The following is a 24,488-nucleotide window of genomic DNA, read 5'->3' as shown; positions in this document are numbered from 1 at the left end:
CTCTCTGCTCATGCTCTGCCTTTCGCTGTCTCAGGAATAAATAAACATTAAAAAAAATTTTTTTAATAAAATAAATAAAATAAATTTTTTTAACATTTATTTATTTTTGAGACAGAGACAGATCATGAGCAGGAGAGGGCCAGAGAGAAAGGAAGACACAGAGTCTGAAGCAGGCTTCAGGCTCTGAGTTGTCAGCACAGAGCCTGACACGAGGCTTGAACTCACAAACCGGGAGATCATGACCAGAGCCGAAGTCGGACACACTTAACCAACTGAGCCACCCAGGCACCCCATTATAGTTTGTTCTTTTAAATACAAATAAAATATCCAAAGCAATTTTATGAGACATTGCCTAATGTGTTCTTGTGTAAAGTAGGGATAGTTAACATTTTTTCTTAGCAGATAATATTTTTGAGATTATTAGATTACTCATTTTTTTCCAGCTAAATTGATTCAATTGAGAATTATATTTTTAAATGAATTCTTATAAAATAATATTTTGTTATTATATAATGAAAATTATATATAAATATATAATTATTTATATATAAAAATATATAAAATATATATTTATAAATATATAAAATAATATAACTTATGTCAAAGACCTATATTGGGTTCTCTCCTAAATTAAGTATTTTTCTGTTTTCATATTCAATAATATAACATTATTTAGAAGACCATTAGATTTTGCTCTATTTTAACATTTCTTATTTTAGTTTTGTTTGTATTTTTCTCACAGATTAAAGAATTTGCCCTTTAGCTTTACAAAACTGCAGCAATTGACTGCTATGTGGCTCTCAGATAATCAGGTAGGCATTCTGATTTTGTAAGTTACTGGAATTCCAATTGTGTTATATGTTTATGCATAATAATTTATGTAGGCTCATTTAAGAGCAGATGTACTCTGGTACACATTTTAAAATGTGCGTAAGGAATAATGAAAACATTTAGATACAGATAATTTATGTGTAATTTGTGTAGATTGAAAACAATAAATCCTATTGGACTATCTGATTTCTCCTGAATCTGTAAAAAGATAAATTAAGAAATCAAACTCCATAGTCTCTAACTTTAAACTTTTTTTAGTGATTCTCTCAGGTATGTCTATGGATTTGATAATGAATTTAAATTATGCCTCTAATCAGACACTTTCTCACCTTAAAGAAGTGTTTCTAAGGAATTAAGAGTTATTTCTTGGACTTTTCTTTGATACATAAATGTTTATTGAAGGCTTACAGTAGTCCATGAACTGCTCTGGGAGCTTGAGATATATTGGTGAAGCAAATAGAATATTCTAATAGTCTCATTAAGCTTACATTTTCAAGGGAGATAGAAATAAGTAATTATGTAATAATATGTCAGAGCTACAAAGAGAAACAGAACCTGAGACATTAGAAGAGTAGCAGGGCATCCTGCTATTTTAACATCCTATTTTAAATAGGGTAATTTAGGAAATGTCTCTCTCTGAGGAAGAGGACCAGTAGAGCAGACACACACATGAAATTAGGAGTGAACCATACATAGACTAGGGCAGTGAGTTGGGGGAAAAAGGTGCATTTAAATAATTTTAAGTGTAGAAGTCTTAATATTCGAATGAACTTGGTGTAACTGTAGACTAGATAAAGCCCTGAGGGCTGGAATATAGTGACTAAGGAAGAGAATTGAGCTAAGATTAGATCAGAGGGGAAAACTAGCACTACAGATCACATATGACCTTGTAGGCCTACTAACCAAGTGGGGTTTTAGTCTGACTTAGATAGAAATTTGTTGAAGTATTTCATGCCAGGGAATCCAAGATGTGATGTACATTTTTAAAAGATTACTTTGACACTTACATGAGGAACAGTCTGTGGGTGCTAAGGGTAAGAATGGAATATCCTATATCGGAAGGAGAGAGTTCAGTAAAGAGGCTTTTGTAGTAGTTTTGAAGGAGGTGTTGCTGGGCTTCAGCTATTGAGTGGAGATGGTGAGAAGGAATGTAAGAATGTCAGGCCAGTAGTTGACCAACAGGTATACTGGCTGGAGATAAAATATGGGAGTCAACATTGTACAAAAGGAGGATTTAACACCATGGAAATGCATGAAATTATGAGGGAGAGAGGATAGAGAAGAGGAGGTCAAAGATTGAGCTCAGGAATGAGAGAGGCCCCAAAAGGAGAATAAGAAGAACTAGCCAACCAGGGCAGTGTGTTACCTAGAGAGCCATCTGAAGGAAGATCAACCGTGACAGATTATAGCTGATGGGTTCAGTAGATGAGCACTTATAGCTGACCATGAGGTTTGTCAAGTCTGAAGTAGTTACTGACCTTGAGGAGAGTACATAGTTTTAGCAGAATGGTGGGGATTAAATACTGATTTAGGTGTATTATAGTGCATGGGAGGCAGGAAGGCCACAACAGTGGACTTACCTAGTACTCTGGCTAAGTTCCCATTTGGACAGTCAATAGATATGTCTCTTTGTATTTGCCTTGGTCATAGAATTAAATGTTAGTATTTTATCCTTGCAAATAGTAGCTGTAATTCAGCTGTGAAAAACATTCAAGAACTGTGTATTGAACAACTGTTTTGTGCCAGGCAGACTAAGCTGGGCCAAATAAGGCTAATATTAAGAAGGTCATTGTAATACAACATGATAAAAGACTTGGTAGGACTGAGCTTCAGGTTCAAAGAAGAGGAGCTTAACTTGGGAGCGTAAAGGCAGGTTTTTCCAGAGGAGGAGATTCCTGCAGTGACTAATTCTCAAAATAATCATAGGGTTTAAACAAAGAAAGGGAAAGAATATTCTGGTTAGAAGGAATATTATAAACCTGAGCACTTTTTGATGAGGAAGTCTAATGTACTAGGTAACTGTACAAGTGGTTCATTGTGACTAGAACTTAACCTTTGAAATGGAAGAGTAGAAAATGAGGCCAAAAAGGTAAACAGATCATGGAGGATCTTGTATACCAGGCAGAGAACTTGCATTATATTTCAAGAATGGTAAATAGATTTTTTTTTAAATCTTGCATGTTAAATCTGATAAATTATGAGTGCTTTCTGAAAGATTGTTTTAAGGATTTGGAAGTCTTATTCAGGCTCAGTGGAAAATTTCTGTGATTAGGGTGACTGTGTAATCTATTCTCCATGCTAGTGAAAAGGGGCTTTATGATAATTGTGTCAAAACAGCATGTGTAAAATGTGAATGTCCCAGGTATATTGGGTGTTTGGTCATCATACCCCTAATCAAATTATTCATATATGCCATCAGTTTAAAAGGAATACATTATTCTTGATACATGTCAGTCCTACTGTAGTTGATGGTGAACCATAATTAGAGCTTATGAATAAGCAGGTAGTAGGATCAGATTGATACTTTGGAAAGCTTTCTGGGCTGCATTGTGAAAGATGGATTTAGCCAGGATTGGTGATGCCAGCTGTAAAGGCAGGCGAGACTGGTCGGAGTGTGTTTCTATTGCCTTGAGTACAGCAAGTACTGCTGGCAAGTGTTGCCGTACTCAAGGTAATAGAAGATGTTGGCTTGAAGTAAGATAATGACAGTGGGGCCAAAGAAGAGCTGGTATACCTATTTAAGGCATGACTTAAAAGGTCACATCAGTGGAATATATGTAGAATGCATGTGTGTGAAAAGAAAGGAAGTAAAAGCAAACATGAGCTTCAGAGAAATGACTAGATGGATATTGATACTATAACTGAGATGAGGAAACACAAGAGAAAGAAAAGTGCTTATGGGAGGATATTAAATTCCCATGTTTAGACATGTTTATTTTTTTGGATAGGCATGTTTAGAACAGTTTTAATGGCCCTGCCGTGACTTTAGACTGTGGTTTCTCTGCTCTTGGTTTCTCCATTCTTTTCATTTCTCAGAATTGCTCCTGAAGGCATGATTTCCTTTTTCCCAGGATCATTATAGGTCTATTTTTTAGCATTTATTATTTTTGAGAGAGAGGGAGAGAGGCAGAACCCGAGCAGGGAAGGGGCCAAGAGAAAGTGAGATGCAGAATCCGAAGCAGGCTCCAGGCTCTAAGATGTCAGCGCAAAGCCTCACACGGGGCTCGAACTCATAAACTGTGAGATTGTGGCCTGAGCCAAAGTTGGACACTTAACCAACTGAACCACCCAGGTGCTCCTGTTTCTTTTAAAAAAAATTTATTTTAAAGATTTCTGTTACAAGAAGGGCTATAAGAGTTCATCCCATCATCTTAAATGCTTTTTTTAAGGCGTGGTTTTATATAGCTTTTACTATTTTTCAAAAGGGATTCTTTGGATTTATTTATTTCAATGTTAGGGATGGATGAATCTTAAGTAATACTAACATTTAAGTGGCAGATGGATTAAAAAGCTTTGAAAGAGTGGCCATAGAGGAAAAAGAAAATCTATATGGTAGTGGATTCAAGTCAAGTATGAAGCACATAGCTTAAGGGAAGGAGTTGTAATGGGATAAATGCTGTTGAGGTGTCAATTCACATGAAGTCTGAAAAATATGCAAGTTAAGCATAACTTGCCAACTTCTTTTGACTATAGCTAATGTAATTTTAGAGGTGTACATCAAAAACCCGATTGACACAATTTAAAGAATAAATAAATGAGACAATGGTGCCATACAGTAGTTGATTAAACTTTTAAGAAGGTTGGATGAGAAAGAGGAGTGGAACGTAAAGAAATTGGTAGCTAGGTGCGCCTGGGTGGCTCAGTCGGCTAAGCGTCTGACTTCGGCTCAGGTCATGATCTCACGGTTCGTGGGTTCGAACCGCTCTGCACTAATAGCTAGCTCAGAGCCTGGAGCCGGTTTCAGATTATGTATCTCCCTCCCTCTCTGACCCTCCCCTGCTCATGCTGTCTCTCTCTGTCTCAGAAATAAATAAAACATTTTAAAATTTAAAATAAAAAAAATTGGTAGCTAGAGGCAGCATAAGAAGGAATTCTTTAATATTAGAGAGCATTTTATAAGTTGTTGTGAGGAGACAGACTATGGAGAATGAGATTAAGGATATGAGAAGAAATTGGATAACTGGTGTGTAACTGATGGAATTTAAAACTGTGGTAGGGATTCTTGTCCTTTTCAAGGCAGCTTGGTCTGAAGTTTGTGAGAGGAAGAGCAAATATTTATGTTGAAACTCTTAGAACATAGCAGTTTCCAAGCAGATTGTACATCCTATTTTTGTTCTTTAAAAAAATATATATATTTTAAAAAATAGTATCCTTAGAATATAATTTAGGAAACAGAAGGATTTTTAGGCACCATTGAGAATCCCTGCTGAAGTTGGTTACCACAGACTTGTAGTTACTTTAATTTGCTTGGTTCTGTAATATAGAGAAAGCACACAGTTGGAACAATTCTGGGTTGCAGCTTTGCCAAGCCGGGTGTAAAGAGAAAGTGCAACAAGGTGGTCTTGGTAATTGGCAGGAAAGTGGTTATAATGAGATCTGGTGAGGTACAAAGAGAGAAGCAAATAAAAGAATGATGGTGATAAAGTTGAAGGTTCAAGGGTATGTCAGTATTTGGGAGCTTGACTAGCAAGTATTGTGGAAACAGTGGAGAGAGAGCAGGTATGGTGTCTACATTACTATACTCTGCTGGTTGTCTTTGTGCTTGACCGCTCCTCACTTTCCTTTTCGGGAATTTTTCTTCTGTCATTCTTAGATATTGGTGCCTATATGGTACTGAAGGCTCTTGTTTAGTTTCTTTCTGTATACTTACTTCTAGAAAAGATGCAATTACTCTCCATATGCCCATTATTCCTAACAATTATCCTCAGTTCAGTTCTCTTTTTTTTACTGCACACTCATTTTCTACTTAATATTGCCACCTAGATGTCTCAAATTGAACCAGCCTAAAAGTGAACATACCTTCTACTCACAATCTTTTTCTTTTTCTAGGTTCCCTAGGTTAGTAAAAAGTACTAGCTAGAGACAGAAACTTGGAAGTATAACTCTTAACTACTGTTAATCACCAAGCTCTGTTTTGTCTTGACTCTTAAATATCTTGGGTGTTTTTCTGCTTTGCTTTATCCCTGCTTTCACTTCCCTTAAATATAATAATCTTAGGGGCGCCTGGGTGGCTCAGTCAGTTAAGCGCCCAACTTTGGCTTAGGTCATGGTCTCACAGTTCATGGGTTCGAGCCCCGCATCGGGCTCTGTGCTGACAGCCAGCTCAGAGCCTGGAGCCTGCTTCAGATTCTGTGTCTCCCTCTCTCTCTGACCCTCCCCTGCTCATGCTGTTTCTCTCTCTCTATCAGAAATAAATAAAAACATTAAAAAAATTTTTTTTATATAATCATCTTAAATACAGTGTATCGTCTCCAGTATCGTAGGCACTAGTGTCATGTGTCTAGTCCAACTTGAGATGTGCTCTAAGCATAAAATATATTATGGATTTTGTTCAGTTCATATAAACAAAGAAAGCAAAATATCACATTAACAATTTTTATTACACAACAGAATTTTATTTTGAATATAGAAGATATGTTAAATTTAATATATTATCAAATTTTAACTTATTTTTGATTTTTAGAAACGTGGCTGATAAAAATTTGTAAATTATCTATGGTTCTCTTCTTTGTCTCACTATTTATGTTAGACAATGTTGATTTGGACTACTGAGGTATGAAATAGGCCTCTGCCTTCAGTGTTCCCACCACCTCCAGTCTCAAACCACCCTAATTTCATTCTTAACCACACGACAACTCAAGTGATCGTTTTATCTGGTTCCAGCACTAACCAGGAGATCGGTGGATATTAGGAAAGGATGTAGAATGATAGAGGCAGAATTTAATATCCCTCAAAAGAACAGGTATTTATACTTGAAGAGAGAAGAGTGATGATCTCACAGCATTTGTAAGCTCTAACTTTACTTCCTGACCCAGAGTTTATGATTTTGAGAGATCATAAGCAACCCTGTTTTTGAGAAGACTACAGGGAAGCACTGTCGTTGAAGAATGAATAAGTCTACCATTTCTGTTATCTGAGGAGATCAAGAAAAGTTTTCAGTGAAGACGTTTGAGATGCAGGGCAATTTGTTTCTTGTGGAACAAGTTGAGGGCCATGGAGAAAATGTTTGAATGGGAGTAAGATTACAGGATGACATTAGCTAGCTGCAAGGTTTTCACAACAGTAAGTCTAAAGAATTAATTGATACGGTGGCAAGGGAGAGAGAGATTGGGTAGTTTCCTGCCTGTCTGAAGTCAGCCAAGGCATGGATTAGTAGGATTTTAGGTTAGACTGGCCAAAGGTATTAGTTATATTAAGAATAAATTGAAAACACTTCATAACCAGTTAGGAGAGAAGTCTTAAGAAATAAGGAGGTCCTAAAAGAAGTCTTATAGTTCCACCATTGAGTGAATAAACTTGTGGTATCCTTAATGGAGACAGACACGGGAGAAGAGAGAAGCAGGTTACAATTTAATGTTTGTTGTAAGTACTCTCCTTTCAGCTGCAATTATCCATGGGTAACTAGACTAAACCTTCTAAACCATTTCTATAAAAGCCTCTTCCCACAGGGGAAAGATAACATAAAGGAGGCACAGTAACATAAAACCCAAAGTCTTGTTTTATAGTTTTATTAAATTATTGTGATAAGTAATTATTGGACTGTGGATATACTTAGTATGTGAGATCTTTTCAAATTGTATTGAAAATCAGTGATAATTGCATTACAGTGTGAGTTTTGTTTTATACTAAAACTAAACGATATATTTTAGATTTTTATAAGGTTTCAAATCAATGCTTAAAGTCTTACTATGTGTATATAAGCTTGTTTTTGTAATCTACACATTGATACTTTATACAAAAAATGGTGAGTACTTATTCAGAGGAATTACTGAGTATGTATTTGCTTTAGGATTATTAAAAATTAAACATTTATTTTCTTTCCCTAGTCCAAACCCCTGATACCTCTTCAAAAAGAGACTGATTCAGAGACCCAGAAAATGGTGCTTACTAACTACATGTTCCCTCAGCAGCCAAGGACTGAGGATGGTAGGAATTTAAAAATCTCTTTTCTTTTGGGGTACCTGGGTGGCTCAGTCCAGTGAATGCCTGAGTTTTGATTTCAGCTCAGAACATGATCCAAGGGTAATTGGGGTTGAGCCCCAGGTCGGGCTTTGTGCTGGGCATGGGGCCTGCTTGGGTGTCTTTCTCCCTCTCTCTTCTCTCTCACTCTCTTTCTCTCTCTCTCTCCCCCAGACCCTCTATTCCTCTCTCCAAGTCACGTTCTCTCTCTCTTTAAAAATAAAAAAAAAAAAAGTACTTTTTATAAAAACAAATATAGGGGCACCTGGGTGGCTTAGTCGGTTAAGTGTCCGACTTTCGCTTAGGTCATGATCTCGCGGTACGTGGGTTCGAGCCCCGCGTCGGGCTCTGTGCTGACTGCCAGCTCAGAGCCTGGAGCCTGTTTCAGTCTGTGACTCCCTCTCTCTCTGACCCTCCCCTGCTCACGCTGTCTATCTCTCTGTCTCTCTCCTAGAAGTAAATAAAAAACATTTTAAAAAAATAAAAATAAAAAAACAAATACAAATCACAGCAAAGGTGTGAGTGAATTTTAAGTCTTAATAGACTTTTACTAGCTTGAAAGTAATTTGGAGAATTGGTCAATAAAGTTCTCTGAAAATGAGAAAATAAGTCAGTATGTCAGGGTTATAGGTAGTTGAATTTGGAGGTACATGTAGGCCATATGCTTCCTTAAATGATTTCTTGAAATTAAACAGTCAACTTCATTTGTTATAGATCTCTCTATTCTTTGCTAAATGTCAGGAGTGCATGTTAAATGTTGTATAATTAGGACTCTTGAAGCAGGAAATGTTTTGTTCACTTCTTTTGTTGTAGACTAAATACTATCCTTGGATCTGCATACCACATAAGGATAATATGTAGAATTCTGCCTAAAACGTTATTTCTAAGTTCTTAGGGTTTTGCCTAGAAACGGGAAAATACCCTTTTCTATTGGCCATACATGTTTTTCACCAGTTTTGGTGTGAAAGCCATTTACTAAGGAGCAAATTGGTTCTAATACATCTTGTTATATGTCTGTGTGATGAAGTTTTGAGTGATGGTGGGGTTTAGAGCTGATGGCCAAGAAAGATTTCTTAAAGACCTCTTTGGTGCAAAAAGGTGATTTTATTAAATCACGAAGACAGGACTCATGGTCAGAAAAAGCTGCACTGGGGCTGTGAGGAGTGACTGATTATATACCCTCAGGTTGGGAACGGGTTACGGACAGTATAAGTCTCTAAGAATTTTGGAGGCAAGGTTTCCAGGACCTCTAGGGGCTAGGTGTTAGGAAAATATCATTTACATTTAGTAAAACCTTACTCACGAGACCTTTCAAATGTGTATGAGGGGCCATATACTGGGAGTATAATTGCCAGCATATACTTGGGGGCTCAAGATAAAGCTGGTTTACAAAGGAATTTTTAAGTGTGTAAGGAGACTCACAGGATCCCAGGCATCAGGATAATATTAAGCCAAGATTCCCTTTTGCCCTAGCAAAGTGTCATCATTGAGGCAGCTGAGCTCTCAGAGGAAGCTCCCTCTGCCTGTTTCATGGACTTGTCAGTGGGCTGTAGGCACCCGGAGAATTCAGTTTTTCATTTGCCTTAGTTTCCCACAACACCACGGCAAGCACTTAAATGCCTTTCCTTTGTTCTTGAGCAGCTGGGAGTATCTAAGGAATATCACACATACTCCACCAGGGGCTAGGGAGGGTGCTCACTTGTACTTTGCCCTCAGCTTGCCCTATGATCCCTCATCATGCGTGTAATGTATACTTTATGTTACACTTAAAAATATAATTTTTATGTGTATATTTTTCTGAAACCAGTGAAAATCTTTATGACTCAAAGTTATTTGTAAATTAACTCTTAACACATATTTTAGTTTATAAGCTATACCAGAGGCAAGTTAAATAAATTCTGGAGCTTCAGTTTCCTGATCTTGAAATAATGATAATAGTATCAGTTTTTCAGGGTTTTTGTACAAATGAGAAGCACTGAATGTAAAATGCTTAGTTAGCACTATGACAGAATCACATTGGCTGTTATTATTCTTACATTGTTTTGGCGGTTTTCGCAAACAGTTTTGAAATACTTAAGTAGATGAAAAAGTAAAATTATTTAACGTCTTCCATTATTCATGATAAATAATTGGAAAATTCATTTATCTATGCTAATTATTTCTTGTTCTTTACAGGAAGGAATAAAAGATTTGCTTTGATAAGTTATTATTTCTTGGGAATATTTAATGAGATTTATTTGGGTAAAGCAAAACTCTTTAGCTTTTGAATTAAATTAAAAGTTAAGACTTAACGGGGGTGCCTGGATGGCTCAGTCGGATAAGCATCTGACTTCGGCTCAGGTCGCAGTCCATAGGTTTGAGTCCTGCATCAGGCTCTGTGCTGACAGTTTGGAGCCTGGAGCCTGCTTCATATTCTGTGTCTCACTCTCTCTCTGTACCTCCCCCACTTGCACTCTGTCTGTCTCTCTCTCAAAAATAAATAAACTTAAAAAAAAAAAAAGATTAAGACTTAAAATGTGTTAGATGTGAATAGTTTACTTTGTTGGGAATCTGTAATTAATTTTTAGGGAATAGGTTTTAGACAGTCAGTGTTGAAGTTTTATTTTATGCAAGTACTCTATATGGACATTGGAAGTAATGAGTTCAAGGGCACCTGAGTGGCTCAGTTGGTTAAAGTGTCCAATTTCAGCTCAAGCATGATCTCATGGTTTGTGGTTCAAGCCCTGCGTCGGGCTCTGTGCTGACAACTCAGAACCTTGAGCATGCTTCAGATTCAGATTCTGTGTTTCCCTTTCTCTCTCTTCCTCTCCCCTGCTCATGGTCTCTCTCTGTCTCAAAAAAGAATAAACTTTAAAAAAAAAACTTTTTTAAAAGAAGTTAAGTTCAAGGATGCCTGGCTGGCTTAGTCAGTAGAGCATGCAACTCTTGATCGCAGGGTTGTGAGTTTAGGCCCCACATTGGGCATAGAGATTACAAAAAAAAAAGAAAAGAAAGAAAGAAATTCAAAATAGATTTACCAACTCTGGTTTATGCCCAATTGTGCATTGTGGTGAATTATAGTGGATGTTTAGATACATCAGTAGGTGTTTTTTTCTTCATTTGCCATAGTCACTGGGATTCATGTCTCAATTTTCCATTTCATCTCTGAAGATGATTTCTAGATATTAGAAAATAATAAGAGTGAGTCTCTTACTACTGTAAGTAATATTACAGCCAGCTAGCTGCGTAAAATATTCTAATAATTGTTCTTTCATGTGGGAAGATAGAATGCTAATACTTAAGATATTTGTGAGGAAAGGGAAGAATAAATTCTTATTGTAAGAAGAGCCACTAATGTACTTCCTCTATTGCATGGAGTAGCAAATTATTTAAGTAGAGGACCATTTAATAACTATTATAGGCTGTGTAAACCATAGGTTTCTGTTGCAGTTGCTTGATGCTGCCTGTTTAGTACAAAAAACAGTCACAATATATAAATAAATGAACATAGGTGTGTTCTAATAAGATTTTATTTATGGACAGAGAAATTTAGATTTCATATAATTTTTATGTATCATGAAAAATTACTTTATGTTTTGGGGTTTTTCCCCCAACATTAAAAAACTAAAAACTATTCTTAGGTTGTAGACTATACAAAAACAGAAAGTGTTCCCCATCTTAAAGGATAGGAATGACAAATGGGGAAAATTTGTTCTTATTTTCATTTTGCTATTTCTACTTCAGAAAAATAATAAAAATTGGTAATTATTAGACATCAAATACAGATATCATTCTGAAGGAAGATTCTCAACAAAATTATTTTTTCCTTGTGAAGAAATCAAGTCTACAAAGGCCATATTTAATCTTTGATATTTTTATTTTATTCATGTGTTATTAGTGCTTTGTCTAAATGCTTTTGTCACTACCATATAGAGACCTAAGATGTTTTATTTTTCTTTTCATTTTAACACACACACTAAAATAACCAAGCATGATTCCAACAATGAATAAAACTACTCAAAGGCATATATATTTTTATTTGAGTAATGATCTAAACTATTAAATACATAATGTGAGATATTGTTGAAGACCCCTTTCCAGGGAACAACGAGATAAATATCTTCTGTCATAACACTCTTTGTTCCAGTCAGAGAGATTGACACACTGTGGCCCATGGGTCATGTCTGGCCTGCTACCTGTTTTTGTGTGCCCCATAAGCTAAGAATAGTTTTTACAAGTGACTGTTTGCATTACTTTGATGGTAGTCTGTACCAGTTAAGCAAAATGCAACTCCAGAGTAAGACTTACAGTGTTCTCATTAGTAGAACTATAAATAGTACTCAACTATTCATACATATATCTTAAGTTTGTCAGAAATCTTGTGGAAATTTGATCTCTCTCATAAGTACCTACCATAGTGTCCTAAAATTTGTCTCTTGGCTCACAAAGCTTACCGTATTTATTATCTGACCACTTAACAGAAGTTTGGTGACCACTGCTCAGAATGGTTCTAATCATGGGTATACTCATGCCTTGATCTCTATTATTGTCTTCTGTTTTCATGATTCAGATTTACCTGGCTTCCTATCATTTCTGTCATTTCAATTTATTCCCTTACTGTTTCTTTCTAAAAGCGGTCATAGTTCAGGTAAGAAATTTATTTCTGATACGAAGAGTAGAGGTAGCAAAATAAAATCTTGCTACTTTGAATTTTTTATTTGAGAGATGTGTTTTAGAATGGAAGAGTCTTAAAAGGATAAGTTTAAGATTAAAAATGCTTAAGTCCTTGTAGAGTTTACATGTTTCTTAAAGTATTTGAATACAGTACTATACCATATTGCACTTACAATACCAAATCAGAAACTACGTTCACATGGCCAAGTGGGTGAATTTCTTTTCAAATACAGGAAAAGCTTTTTCCTTCATGACTTTGCCTCAAAGAAATAAACAAGTCAGAAAATACAGTGTTCTTGGCTTGGAGTTTTATATACTTTAAGAGGAGTAGATGCTTTGTTCACATTTAATTGGTTCAGTTTTTATTGAGCACCTGTGTTAGATCTAAACAGTGCATTAAATCTAAATATTTAAAAATAAAACTCCATGCTTTCAAGAAGCTCATGTTTTGGGGTGCCTGGCTGGCTCAGTTAGTAGAGCATGCAACTCTTGATCTCAGGGTTGTGAGGTCAAGCTCCATATTGGGTATACAGATTACTTAAAAATAAAATCTTAAAAAAAAATGAAGCTCATGTTGTGGAGAGGGATAATAATGGGTAAATTTGAAAGGGAAGGCTTGGTATTTTGGGCCTACTTAGAGGAATAGTTGTTGAATGGGAAGTATGCATCCATATAACAGTTTGTAACTAGGGAAAGCTGATTGTTGCCATTGTGGGGGCAGTTATCAGTCTGAGGCTTTTGATCACTTTTCTTTACTCAGTGAACTCAAAACAAAAATTGCCTCTGGAGGTTGAGGGAAGGGACTTTAAGATAAGTGACTTGTAGTGGGAGAAAAGACCAACTAGAAATAAAGAGAAGGATTCCTGGGCAGCACTGAAGATGAAGCACAGATGAGGGGATACCATAAATTTGTAATGGTTCTAAACAATTAGGTGATGTCTCTCTTCTCCGGTGGAAGTCAGCAGTCCCACATGAAGAAGGTAATGCAAATACCACATTATGGGTTTTGTTGAATAGGTATAACGTAAGGAAAAGGGGCAAGAAATGTGAGTGGTTAAACTAGTATATTATGAAATCTAAGGTGAATAGAAAAGAAAGTAAAACCTTGAGTGGTTTCATAGGGAGAATAAGAAATGAGAATAAGGAACTCAAAGTTTACGAACAGTAATAGAGAAGTGAATGATTTGAAAGGACAAGTGCATAGTGGTCAGGAGGAGGAAGAGTTTTACAGAAGCCTAGGTCTTGAGTGTGACCATGGTTAGGAATCACATTGGTGAAATGCAGATGGACGTTGGAATTGAGGAACTATGAAATTTTAGTTTTGGTGTTAGGGGGGTGGTCTTCACACATTGTTAATCATTCAGGGTATTGACAGGTTTTAAGTGGAGAGAAAGACTGTAGGCAAACACTGGAATCTTCAATGAATATGCCAGGTGATCAGTCTTAGTAGCATCTAAAATACAGAGAAAGTTGTAGTATCACCTGATACCCTGAAACTCAAAAGATGTGAGTTTTATACTAAAGGGTAGAAAGTGTAGGTGACCAGAAGTTGAGAAGAATGAAAGGCATGGTGAAAGTTACTTATCTTGGGTTTCTAAGAGTTCTAGTGTAAGATTGCTTTGGCATGATGTAAAAACTGTTAAGAGATTTCTGACCTAGGCTGGTAATTGATATTACTGCCTGGAAGTAGGTTATTGCAAACTGCTTGGGTTGGTTTGCCTTTTCAAGCCTACCACAGAAATCTGTAGATATTCCTAGGATTTGAATCACAGTCCACAAACAAAAAAAAACAAAAAAAACAAAACTTTCTAATTCATTAGCTATTAAGCAGTGCCACAAAGTAATAAAAGAAAAAAATTCTCAAACCAAGTAATGAAAACAAGGAAAACCTGAGGACAGAAACTCGATTCCAGTTGTTCATATTTGGTTTTGTGGTATTTAGTTTGGATATGAAATTAAAGTAAGGTAAGAAACCCAAAATAAGGAATAAAAATTAATGGTGATTATACTATTTAGCAAAATATTCATACTGACCACATATGGATAGTCCAGGAATTTCATTTTTTTCTATTAGCTAATTTTAGGTCCCTTTTAAGTCCTTCTGTTTTGAGTAGGTGTAGTCATTTTTAATTGACAGAAAACAGTCTGTGATTTGATCTTGTATTGCACAAACTTCTGTATAGTGATATAGACAAATGGATTAATTCTTAAGTCTTGGGTCTTTTTTAGTTGTCTAATTGAAAAACTGTAACAGCTATTAAATCTTTACCTTTAATATAATAGTATATTGCATAGGAGGGTATAGAGTATTGAGTTTATATTGGATTTTTAATTTTCCTAGCATTTTGGTATAGAAAATATCTTGTAAGCACTTTACTTAGGAAGGCCATATAAAGTATAATGTTTAATGCAAAGATATAATTACAAGGCATCAGGATAATCTTTTTTAGCTCAAAATAATTCACTTTGTCTTCACCTTCTGGTCCCCCATACGTAATGAACAATATTAGAATTGGAAAGATTATACTGAATGCAAAAACTTGGATGAAATAATTTATAAATACCATGTGGTATATGTGTCGCTGAAGTGAGCACTATTACCATGCTGCTTTTTGTAGGGAACTGCACAAAAATCACCTATCTACCATGTTGTAATTGTTAGATTCTTATCAGGAACCCTTCTAGTAACAAGACAAATTACCTTTAAGGAAGAAAAGATTCGTGATTAATATTGTAAAGAAATACTAGAATCACAGCCTACTTCTTAATGTAGCATTAATGCTGCTGGCACTGACCAGTCTTAACTTAGTGAATATAACTCATAAAGAAAATTATGAACAAGTAATAATTATAGTAGGATATAGTGGACTTTTTTGTTTTTTGTTTCTCTCTAGTTATGTTCATATCAGATAATGAAAGTTTTAATCCTTCATTGTGGGAGGAACAGAGGAAACAGCGGGCTCAAGTAGCATTTGATTGTGATGAAGACAAAGATGAAAGGGAAGCACCTCCCCGGGTAAGTCCTGAAGACAAAAACGTGATTGTTCTTCCCTCTTCCCTTTCTTTAATGATTTATTTACTTATATCCTAGAGATAAAGAATTCTGTTATGAACATTTTTTTCTTTATCTCATTGAGTGTGTTGCAATGACAGAAGTAGTAAATAATACATTTGTAAGTTACTCGTAGATGTAATTATTTTTCCCTTATATAAACTAGCTGAATCCCAGAAAATGACATCAGACTGACTTTGGAAGTACTTGGTTCCTGGCATATAAGATAGTAGGTAATTATAGGAGTTTTATATGTGTTTGGATAAATACTGGAAAACATAACTGTTTGAAAGTCTAACAATGGTATTGGCAATATCCACACCGTAAATCTTAAAATGGAATACACTTAAGTCTGATATTAAAAAAAAAGCTTTCAAAACATTAGTTAAATCTGTAATTGTAAATTCTTTTACTATTGATAAAACCATGCTTTTAATGTGTCTAAAATGCTTTCAATGGCCTATCCTCTGTTCTTAAAGTTACCCCAGGAGTCAGGTAACCAATGTAATTAAGGTGCATTGTAGATTAAATTTTGAGGTTGATGTTAGAAATATTTATCCATATTTCAAATTTCATTTCTTTTATTTCTCTAGGAGGGAAATTTAAAGAGATATCCAACACCATATCCAGATGAGCTTAAGAATATGGTCAAAACTGTTCAAACCATTGTACATAGATTAAAAGATGAGGAGACCAATGAAGATTCTGGAAAAGATTTGAAACCTCATGAAGATCAACAAGTTGTAAATAATGATGTGGGTGTGAAGGTTAGAAAACTCATTTTAAATCTTTGTTTTGTTTTGTTTTGTTTTGAGAGAGAGAACATGAGCAGGGGAGAGGGGAAGAAGGAGAGAGAAAGAATCTTCAACAGACTCCACGCTCAGCTCAGCACCGAGCCTGATTTGAGGCTTGATCCCACAACCCCGGGATCATGACCTGAGCTGAAGTCAAGAGCCTGACGCTTGACTGACTGAGCCACCCAGGCACCCCAGAAAACTCATTTTAAAAGAATTGACTAGGGGTTCCTGGGTGGCTCATTCAGTTCAGCATCCGACTCTTGATTTCTGCTCATCGTCTCAGAATGTGGGTTTGAGCCCCACATCGGGCTTTACACTGACATCTCAGAGCCTGCATGGGATTCTCTCTCTTCCTCTCCCTCTGCCCCTCCCCTGCTCTCATTCTCTCTCTCCCTCTCTCTCTTTTTTTTCTCTCAAAATAAATAAATAAACTTATTAAGAAATAAAAAATAAAAGAATTGACTAAAACTTCAAGCACTTTAAATCTTTATAATAATTGATACAGTGGTCTTTTTTGTATAAACTATAATGTCCTTCCAGATTTAGGCTGTTCCCAGCAGCTATTTGCAGTAAAAGCTGGAATAATCAGCAAACTCTCTAATTGCTATTCTCACCACTTCAGTATAGTTATAGGCTTTCCAGATGGGCAGAATAGCATCAGCATAGCTTTTAAAAAATCTTGTCTGAATAAAAATAAGATAATGAATATCTTTAAGTTTATTGTTATGGAAGTACTTTCTTCCCATGAGAACATTGATCCACCCTACCCAATTCTAATTTTAAATGTAATTGCTATGACAGACCATGGGACTTTCCTTGGGATGTTTCAGAAACCTACACAAATCCTCTAAGTGTGTGTTCCTTTAATGGACTTCTTTCCCACATTATATCACAGAAACAAGTTTTATCAGGTCACTGGAGTTGCTATACATCCCACATTCAGCAGGAAACAATCTAACCATCCTGATTTTGAGCTTGCTGAGTGAGCTAAGTGACTCACTCTTGAACACCAGCTTTGTTTGCAATCTATGGGATGAAATGTAGCCTCAGCTAAATTGTAAAGTTTAATGTGGTTCATGAACCTTTAGGGTCTACCTGCTCCCCAAATGCGCATTTTATCTGTGAGTGCTACAGATTTCCATGTTTAAAGTTTCCTTGATTTATTCAGAATAGGAAGATGTGAAAATACTTGTTTTTTAGTAATCTCTACACCCAGTGTGGGTCTCGCACCCACAACCGAGATAAACAGTCACACCCTCTTCCTACTTAGCCAGCCAGGTGCCTCTACTTTTAAAGTCTAATCTGAACTGTAGTACAAAAATAGATACAAAGCTTTAAGAAATATGCATTCTTTATCTTTTCTTTTACTTAGACTTCAGAAAGTACCACTCCAGTGAGAATCAAAGCTGATGAAAGAGAAAAGCATATGATAGGAAACTCTCTACAGAAGACAAGTGAATCTGAGGCTGAGATTAGTCCTGGAAGTCTACCAGTGACTGCAAACGTGAAAGCTTCTGAGACCTTGAAGCATATTGTTAATCATGATGATGTTTTTGAGGTACAGCTTTATGATTATTCTCTGAAACAATTAATTGTTAACAGCTGTAAGACTTTAGTATTTCATTGTTGCTAACTAAAGATAGGAAAAAAACTGATACTGGAAATAGAAAGCATACTAACTCATTTGCCATTAACAAATCTCATGATATTTGCTATAGTATCCTTTATTTATCACTTTGAATTTAAAATTTTATACCTGCATTACACTCAAAAGTTTACTTTGTAAATTAGATTGTGGTGGTTCTCTTCTAATTCTTTAAAATACATAATAGCTGGGGTGCCTGGGTGGCTCAGTCAGTTGGGCGTCCGACTTGGGCTTAAGTCATGATCTCACGGCTCGTGGGTTCGAGCCCCGCGTCGGGCTCTGTGCTGGCAGCTAGCTCAGAGCCTGGAGGCTGCTTCAGATTCTGTATCTTCCTCTCTCTCTCTGACCCTCCCCTGCTCGCGCTGTCTCTCTCTCTGTCTCTCGGAAATAAATAAAACATTTAAATAAATAAATAGATAAAATACATAATAGCAATTGCTTAACAATGAAAAGATGAAAAGGTTGCCATTTGGTACGTTTAAATTATTTCTCTTGTTTAAGCATTTATCATTGATTGTGAAGTATTTTTTTTCTTGAATGTCTGAGATTTTTTTAATTTCAGTATAGTTATCATACAGTGTTATATTAGCTTAAGGTGTACAATTTTATTTATTTATTTTTTTAATAAGAGGGACCCAGACACCTGCGTGGCTCAGTCAGTTGGGTGTCCAACTCTTGATTTTGGCTCAGGTCATGATCTCACAGTTTATGAGTTCAAGCTTCACATCTGGCTGTGTGCCAGAGTCTGCTTGGGATTCTCTCTCTCCCACTCTCTCTCTGCCCCTCCACCTGCTTACACGCTCTCTCTCTCTCTCAAATAAACATTTAAAAAAGATAAAAGTGACTAATATAAAAAAATAAGGTGTACAATATAGTGATTTAACACTTCGATACAGTATCTGGTGCTCACTATAACAAGTACTCTACTTAATTCCCATCACCTCTTTCACTCATCCCCCCACTGACTTCCCTTCTGGTGACTGTCACTTTGTTTTCTGTAGTTGAGAGTCTGATTCTTAGTTTGTCTGGATTTTTTTCCTTTTGTTTATTTCTTTTTTAATGTTTTATTTATTTCTGAGAAAGATAGAGACAACGTGAGCAAGGGAGGGTCAGAGAGAGAGAGGAAGATACAGAATCCGAAGCAGGCTCCAGGCTCCAAGCTAGCTGTCAGCACAGAGCCGATGCAGGGATTGAACCCACGAACCGTGAGATTATGACCTGAGCCAAAGTCAGATGCTTAACTGACTGAGCCACCCAGGCACCCCATCCTTTGGTTTACTTCTTAAATTCCATTTGTGAGTGATATCATATGGTATTTGTCTCTCTCTAACTTATTTCGCTTAGCATTAATACTCTCCAGGTCCATCCATGTTGCAAACTGCAAGGTGTCTTTTTTTTTCTGGCTGACTAATACTCTGTTGTATGTTGTATGTATATTCATTCATCTGTCTCCAGACACTTGGGCTGCTTCCATATTTTGGCTCTCATAAATAATTCCGTAAACATAGGGGTACATGTATCTTTGCAAATTAGTGTTCTCATATTTGGGTAAATACCCAGTAATTAAATTACTGGATCATATAGTAATTTTATTTTTAATTTTTGCGGGGAACTTCCATATTGTTCTCCACAGTGAGTGTATCAGTTTGCCTTCCCACAAGCAGTGCAAGAGGGTTCCTTTTTCTCCACATCCTCACCAACAATTGTTTCTTGCTTTTGATTTTAGCCTTTCTAACAGGTGTGAAGTGAGATTTCATTGTGGTTTTGATTTTCATTTCCCTGATGAAGAGTGATGTTGAGCATCACGTGTCTATTGGCCATCTGTATGACTTCTTTGGAGAAATGTCTGTTCATGTCTTCTGCCCATTTTTTAATTGGATTATTTGGAGTTTTTTGGTGTTGAGTTGTATACTTTTTTTTATATATTTTGGATACCAACCCTTTATCAGATGTGTCATTTGCAAATATCTTCTTCCATTCAGTAGGTTGTCTTTTAGATTTATTGTTTGCCTTGCAGAAGATTTTGTTTTGATGTAGTCCCAATGGTTTGTTTTTGCTTTTGTTTCTCTTGCCTCTGGAGACATTATCTAGAGAAATACTGCTATGGCCAACGTCAGAGAAATTACTGCCTCTGCTCTCTTCTGAGATTTCTCACATTTAGGTCCTTAATCATTTTTTAGTTTATTTCTGTATGGTTTTAAGGAAGTGGTCCTGTGTCATTGTTTTGCGTGTTAAAGTCCACTTTTCCCAATACCATTTGTTGAAGAGACATTCTTTTTCCCATTAGATATCCTTTCTTGTTTTGTTGAAGACTACTTGATCACTTTGCTGGGCTCTATTCTCTTCCATTGGTCTATGTTTCTGTTTTTCTGCCAGTATCATACTGTTTTGATTACTGCAGCTTTGTGGTATATCTTGAAATCTGGGATTGTTACCCCTCTAGTTTTGTTCCTCTTTATTTTGTTTTGTTTGTTCTGTTTTAAATGGGCCTTTAAGTAGGCCTACTGTGGGGCTTGAATTCCCAATCCTGAGATCAAGAGTCATACACTCTTATCACCTGAGTCAGCCAGGTGCCCCCCTTCTTCTTTTTCAAGATCGCTTTGGCTCTTTGGGGTCTTTGGGGGTTCCATACAAATTTTAGGATTATTTGTTCTACTTCTTTGTAAACTGCGGTAAGTATTTTGATATTGGTTACATAAAACCTATAGACCTACTTTGGGTAGTGTGAACATTTTAACAATATTTGTCCTTCTAGTCCATGAGCATGGAATATCTTTCCATTTGTTTGTGTCAATTTCTTTCAACAGTGTTTTGCAGTTTTCAGAGTTAACCTCCTTGCTTAAGTTTATTCCTGGGTATTTTATTATTTTTGGAGCAGTTCTAAATGGATTGTTTTCTTAATTTCTCTTTCTACTTCATTTTTAGTATGTAGAAATGCAACAGATTTCTGTATTTTGATTTTATATCCTATGACTTTCTGAATTCATTTTATCAGTTCTAGAGTTTTTTGGTGGCGTCTGAGACTTGAAAGAGTGTCTTCTAGTGGACCAATACAAGCTGTAACTTGTTTTTAATGTTTTATTTATTTTTTGAGAGAGAGACAGCGTGAGCAGGGTAGGGTCAGAGAGAGAGGAAGACACAGTCTCTGAAGACAGGCTCCAGGCTCTGAGCTGTCAGCACAGAGCCCGAAGCGGGGCTCGAATCCACAAACCATGAGATCATGACCTGAGCCGAAGTCGGATGCTTAACTGACTGAACCACCCAGGCGCCCCAGAAGCTGTAACTTTTTTTAACAGCTTTATTGAGGTATAACTCACATACTATATAATTCACCCATTTAAATACAGGGTACAATTCAGTGGCTCTTGGTATACTAGATGTTGCCTGTTTTTCTCTGCATTACTTGTAGAACATTTTTGTTACTCCAGACAGAAATCTAGTACTTGTTAGCTGTCTCACCACAACTTCTCTGTCCACCTGAGTCCTAGACTTCTTATCTACTTTATCTGCCTCTGTAGATTTGGCCATTATTGGCATTTTATATTAATGTAATCATATGATAGGTGGTCTTTTCTTTAACTTAGCATTTTGTCTTTTAGATTATCCATATTATAGCACGTTTCAATACTTTTTTATTGTATCAGTTCCTTTTTTTATGTATCAGTTCACTTTTATGTTAGTAATACTATTGTAATTGTTAACAATGGATATTTCGGTTATTTCCACATTTTGACAATGGTGGATAAAGCTGTTGTGAATATTTGTGTACAAATTTTTGTGCCAGTATGTATTTTCTTTTTTGTTGGATATAAACGTAAGAGTAGAATTGTTGAATCATATGGTTACTCTATGTTTACCTATGTGAGAAACTGCCAGTTTTCCAAAAGTGGCTACACCTTTTTTTGCATTCCCCTCATATACTGGTGGAGGTCATGTAAGATGGTTAAGCTCTAACTTTACAAAATGAAACTCTGGAGGATTTTTGATTTATAGCTACATTGTCCACTATGTATCCACTAGATACAAGTGGCTATTTAAATTTAAGTAAATAAAGTTAAGAACTTTGCTTCCTAGATTTACTAGCCTACATTTAAAATGGTCATTAGCCACAGGTCTAGCTAGTTAGTGGTTACCAAGTTGAATTGCACAGATAGAGCAGTTTTGTCATAGAAAGTTATGTTGGAGAACAGTACAGAAATAGGGATAATGTGAGTGTATAATTATAGCCTCTTTATTGCTGAAAGTTTAAATGCATTCAAAGCACTCATCTGTCTTCAGGTTATCCTTCAAGCTAGTATTTACTATAAGAAAGAAACCTCATGGTTTATGAAGGTACTTTTAATGGATCACAGCTATCAGTACTCTTACTATATACATTGAACTTAATATAACATAGTCTTTGAAAAGGTTACAAGGTTTGTCCCAGTGTACTTAATATAACTTCTTTTAGTATAATTTAGTGTAAGGCATTGTGTTTGGAGCTAGGGTGGCAGAATGGATAAATGGGTATATGGAATATAATTAGGGTTAGACGATGCTGAGTGTGTAAGAAAAATACTAAGTGATAAAAATATTAAGTGCTACGTAAATTTAGAAAAGAGATACTTTCTGCCTAGGAACAACCGAGAATGCTTTAGGGTAAAGGAGGCATTTAACCTATTCCTTAGAATAGTTCATCTAGCAGAAATAGGAGAACTGAATAAAGTAGGAAAGGAATAATGGTAGCATAAGAGTGGTGTTTGAGAAATATAGAAAAAAAAAAATGTTCCATCTAGCTGAGTATATCAGGGTGGTAGAATGAAACAAGGTTAGTAGAGTAGATTGGCTCCTGATGATGGGGTTCATGAAAGCTGTGCCACGAAGTTTGGGTTTGGTGTTGTGTAGTCTTTGAGGAGCCATGAAGGCCTTTTAGAAGAGCATTACTTGTGACAGAGCTATGTATTAGGGTTATCTGGTAACAGCTACTGTATTCTCCCAAGTTTGAATAATAATAGACAATGTGGACTGGAACTTAGTTGTCCAAATGTAAGAGATTTAGTATGGAAATATTCCTGACTGTAAGAAATGGAGAAGACGGAACAGTCACATAACCAAGCTTGAAAGGGTGATGATGCCATTAACTAAAGTGGGATGTTAAGAGAACAAACAAGCTAGAAGGTCTAGTTTGTTTTTGGATTTGTGGAATCTAAATACTTAACAGGACCATCCATTAGACATATTCAGTAGGTAATTGGAAATGTGTATCTTTAGCTCAGAAGAGAAACGAAAGCTGGATTATAAACTGGAGAATTATCTACATTAAACATAATCATTGAAGAAAATACAACCTCCAAGGGGAAAGAGTAAGAAAGGCAAAAAGAAATGCGAACTGAAGGAAGATTAATTGATGTGAGCACAAGAGGCAGAAAGGTGGAAAGACATTTAGGAGACTACAGCTCCAGACACCCAGATGTAGTGTATGTAATTCATAAAGGAGGAAGTCTGCTCAGCAGTTCAAAGTACCGCACATGTCAAAGATTAGGACAGAACATTTGCCCTTCTTCTGTTCTCTCATTTTTTGCATTCATTTTATCATTAGGTCCTGTTAATTTCAAATTTTCTTTCAAATTACCTCTTTATTAGCTGTCATCACTACTATTTTCTTTAGGACTTTTAGGATAGCTAGATCTCTTTCTGCCAGTTTCTTTCTCTTCCCATACATTCTTAATACCAGAGTTACCATTTTATTTATTTTTAAAATGTTTATGTATTTTTGAGAGAGCATGAGTGGGGGAGGGACAGAGAGAGAGGGAGACACAGAATCTGAAGCAGGCTCCAGGCTGAACTGTCAGCACAGAGCCCGACACAGGGCTTGAACCCACGAACTATGAGCGCATGACCTGAGCCGAAGTTGGACACTCAACTGAGCCACCCAGGTGTCCCCAGAGTTACCATTTTAAAAGATAATCTCAAAAAAGAAAAAATAATAAGAACAAATAAAAGATAATCTCATGTTGAGAGTGCCTGGCTTGGCACCTTCCAGTAATGACCAGCATGTAATTGAGTCCTTACTCAGCACATACCCTTTCCCTATTCACTCCAACGTAACTTTTCTGTCTCTCCTGCCAGTTATCTGAGCTCCAACTACATGGAGTTGACATGCTCTACATACCTTCTCTTATTTCTATGCTTTCATCTGTTCAGAATATCATTCCTCTCTTATCCCCCCCTTCACTTCTCTTACTTCCACTTTTACTTTCTCTCACTATTCTAGTTAGAAGTCTCTTTCCATTTTAATACAGTTCTGAATGGGGTTTGGCAAACTATGGCTTGTGGTCCATATCTGGCCCAC

The 24,488-nt window shown here is 36.3% G+C and overlaps 1 protein-coding gene across 7 annotated transcripts in view; it reads left to right on the top strand.

Annotated features, from left to right (window-relative positions):
* The window catches only part of ERBIN (erbb2 interacting protein), a 126,991-nt gene that overhangs the window by 82,360 nt on the left and 20,143 nt on the right, over nt 1–24,488 (top strand). For all 7 annotated transcript variants that reach the window (XM_039255520.1, XM_039255519.1, XM_039255517.1 and 4 more), the window contains exons 14-18: nt 743–812; nt 7,878–7,977; nt 15,558–15,679; nt 16,309–16,482; nt 17,885–18,070. In XM_039255520.1, the coding sequence (XP_039111451.1) occupies nt 743–812; nt 7,878–7,977; nt 15,558–15,679; nt 16,309–16,482; nt 17,885–18,070 (652 nt within the window). The remainder of the gene's footprint in view (nt 1–742; nt 813–7,877; nt 7,978–15,557; nt 15,680–16,308; nt 16,483–17,884; nt 18,071–24,488) is intronic.

Source organism: Hyaena hyaena, unplaced genomic scaffold (genome assembly GCF_003009895.1).
Source record: "Hyaena hyaena isolate Hyena2069 unplaced genomic scaffold, ASM300989v1 scaffold_530, whole genome shotgun sequence".
NCBI classification, from domain to species: Eukaryota; Metazoa; Chordata; class Mammalia; order Carnivora; family Hyaenidae; genus Hyaena; species Hyaena hyaena.
The sequence above is the reverse complement of the archived record's forward strand: the minus strand, read 5'-3'. Positions and strand labels throughout refer to the sequence as shown.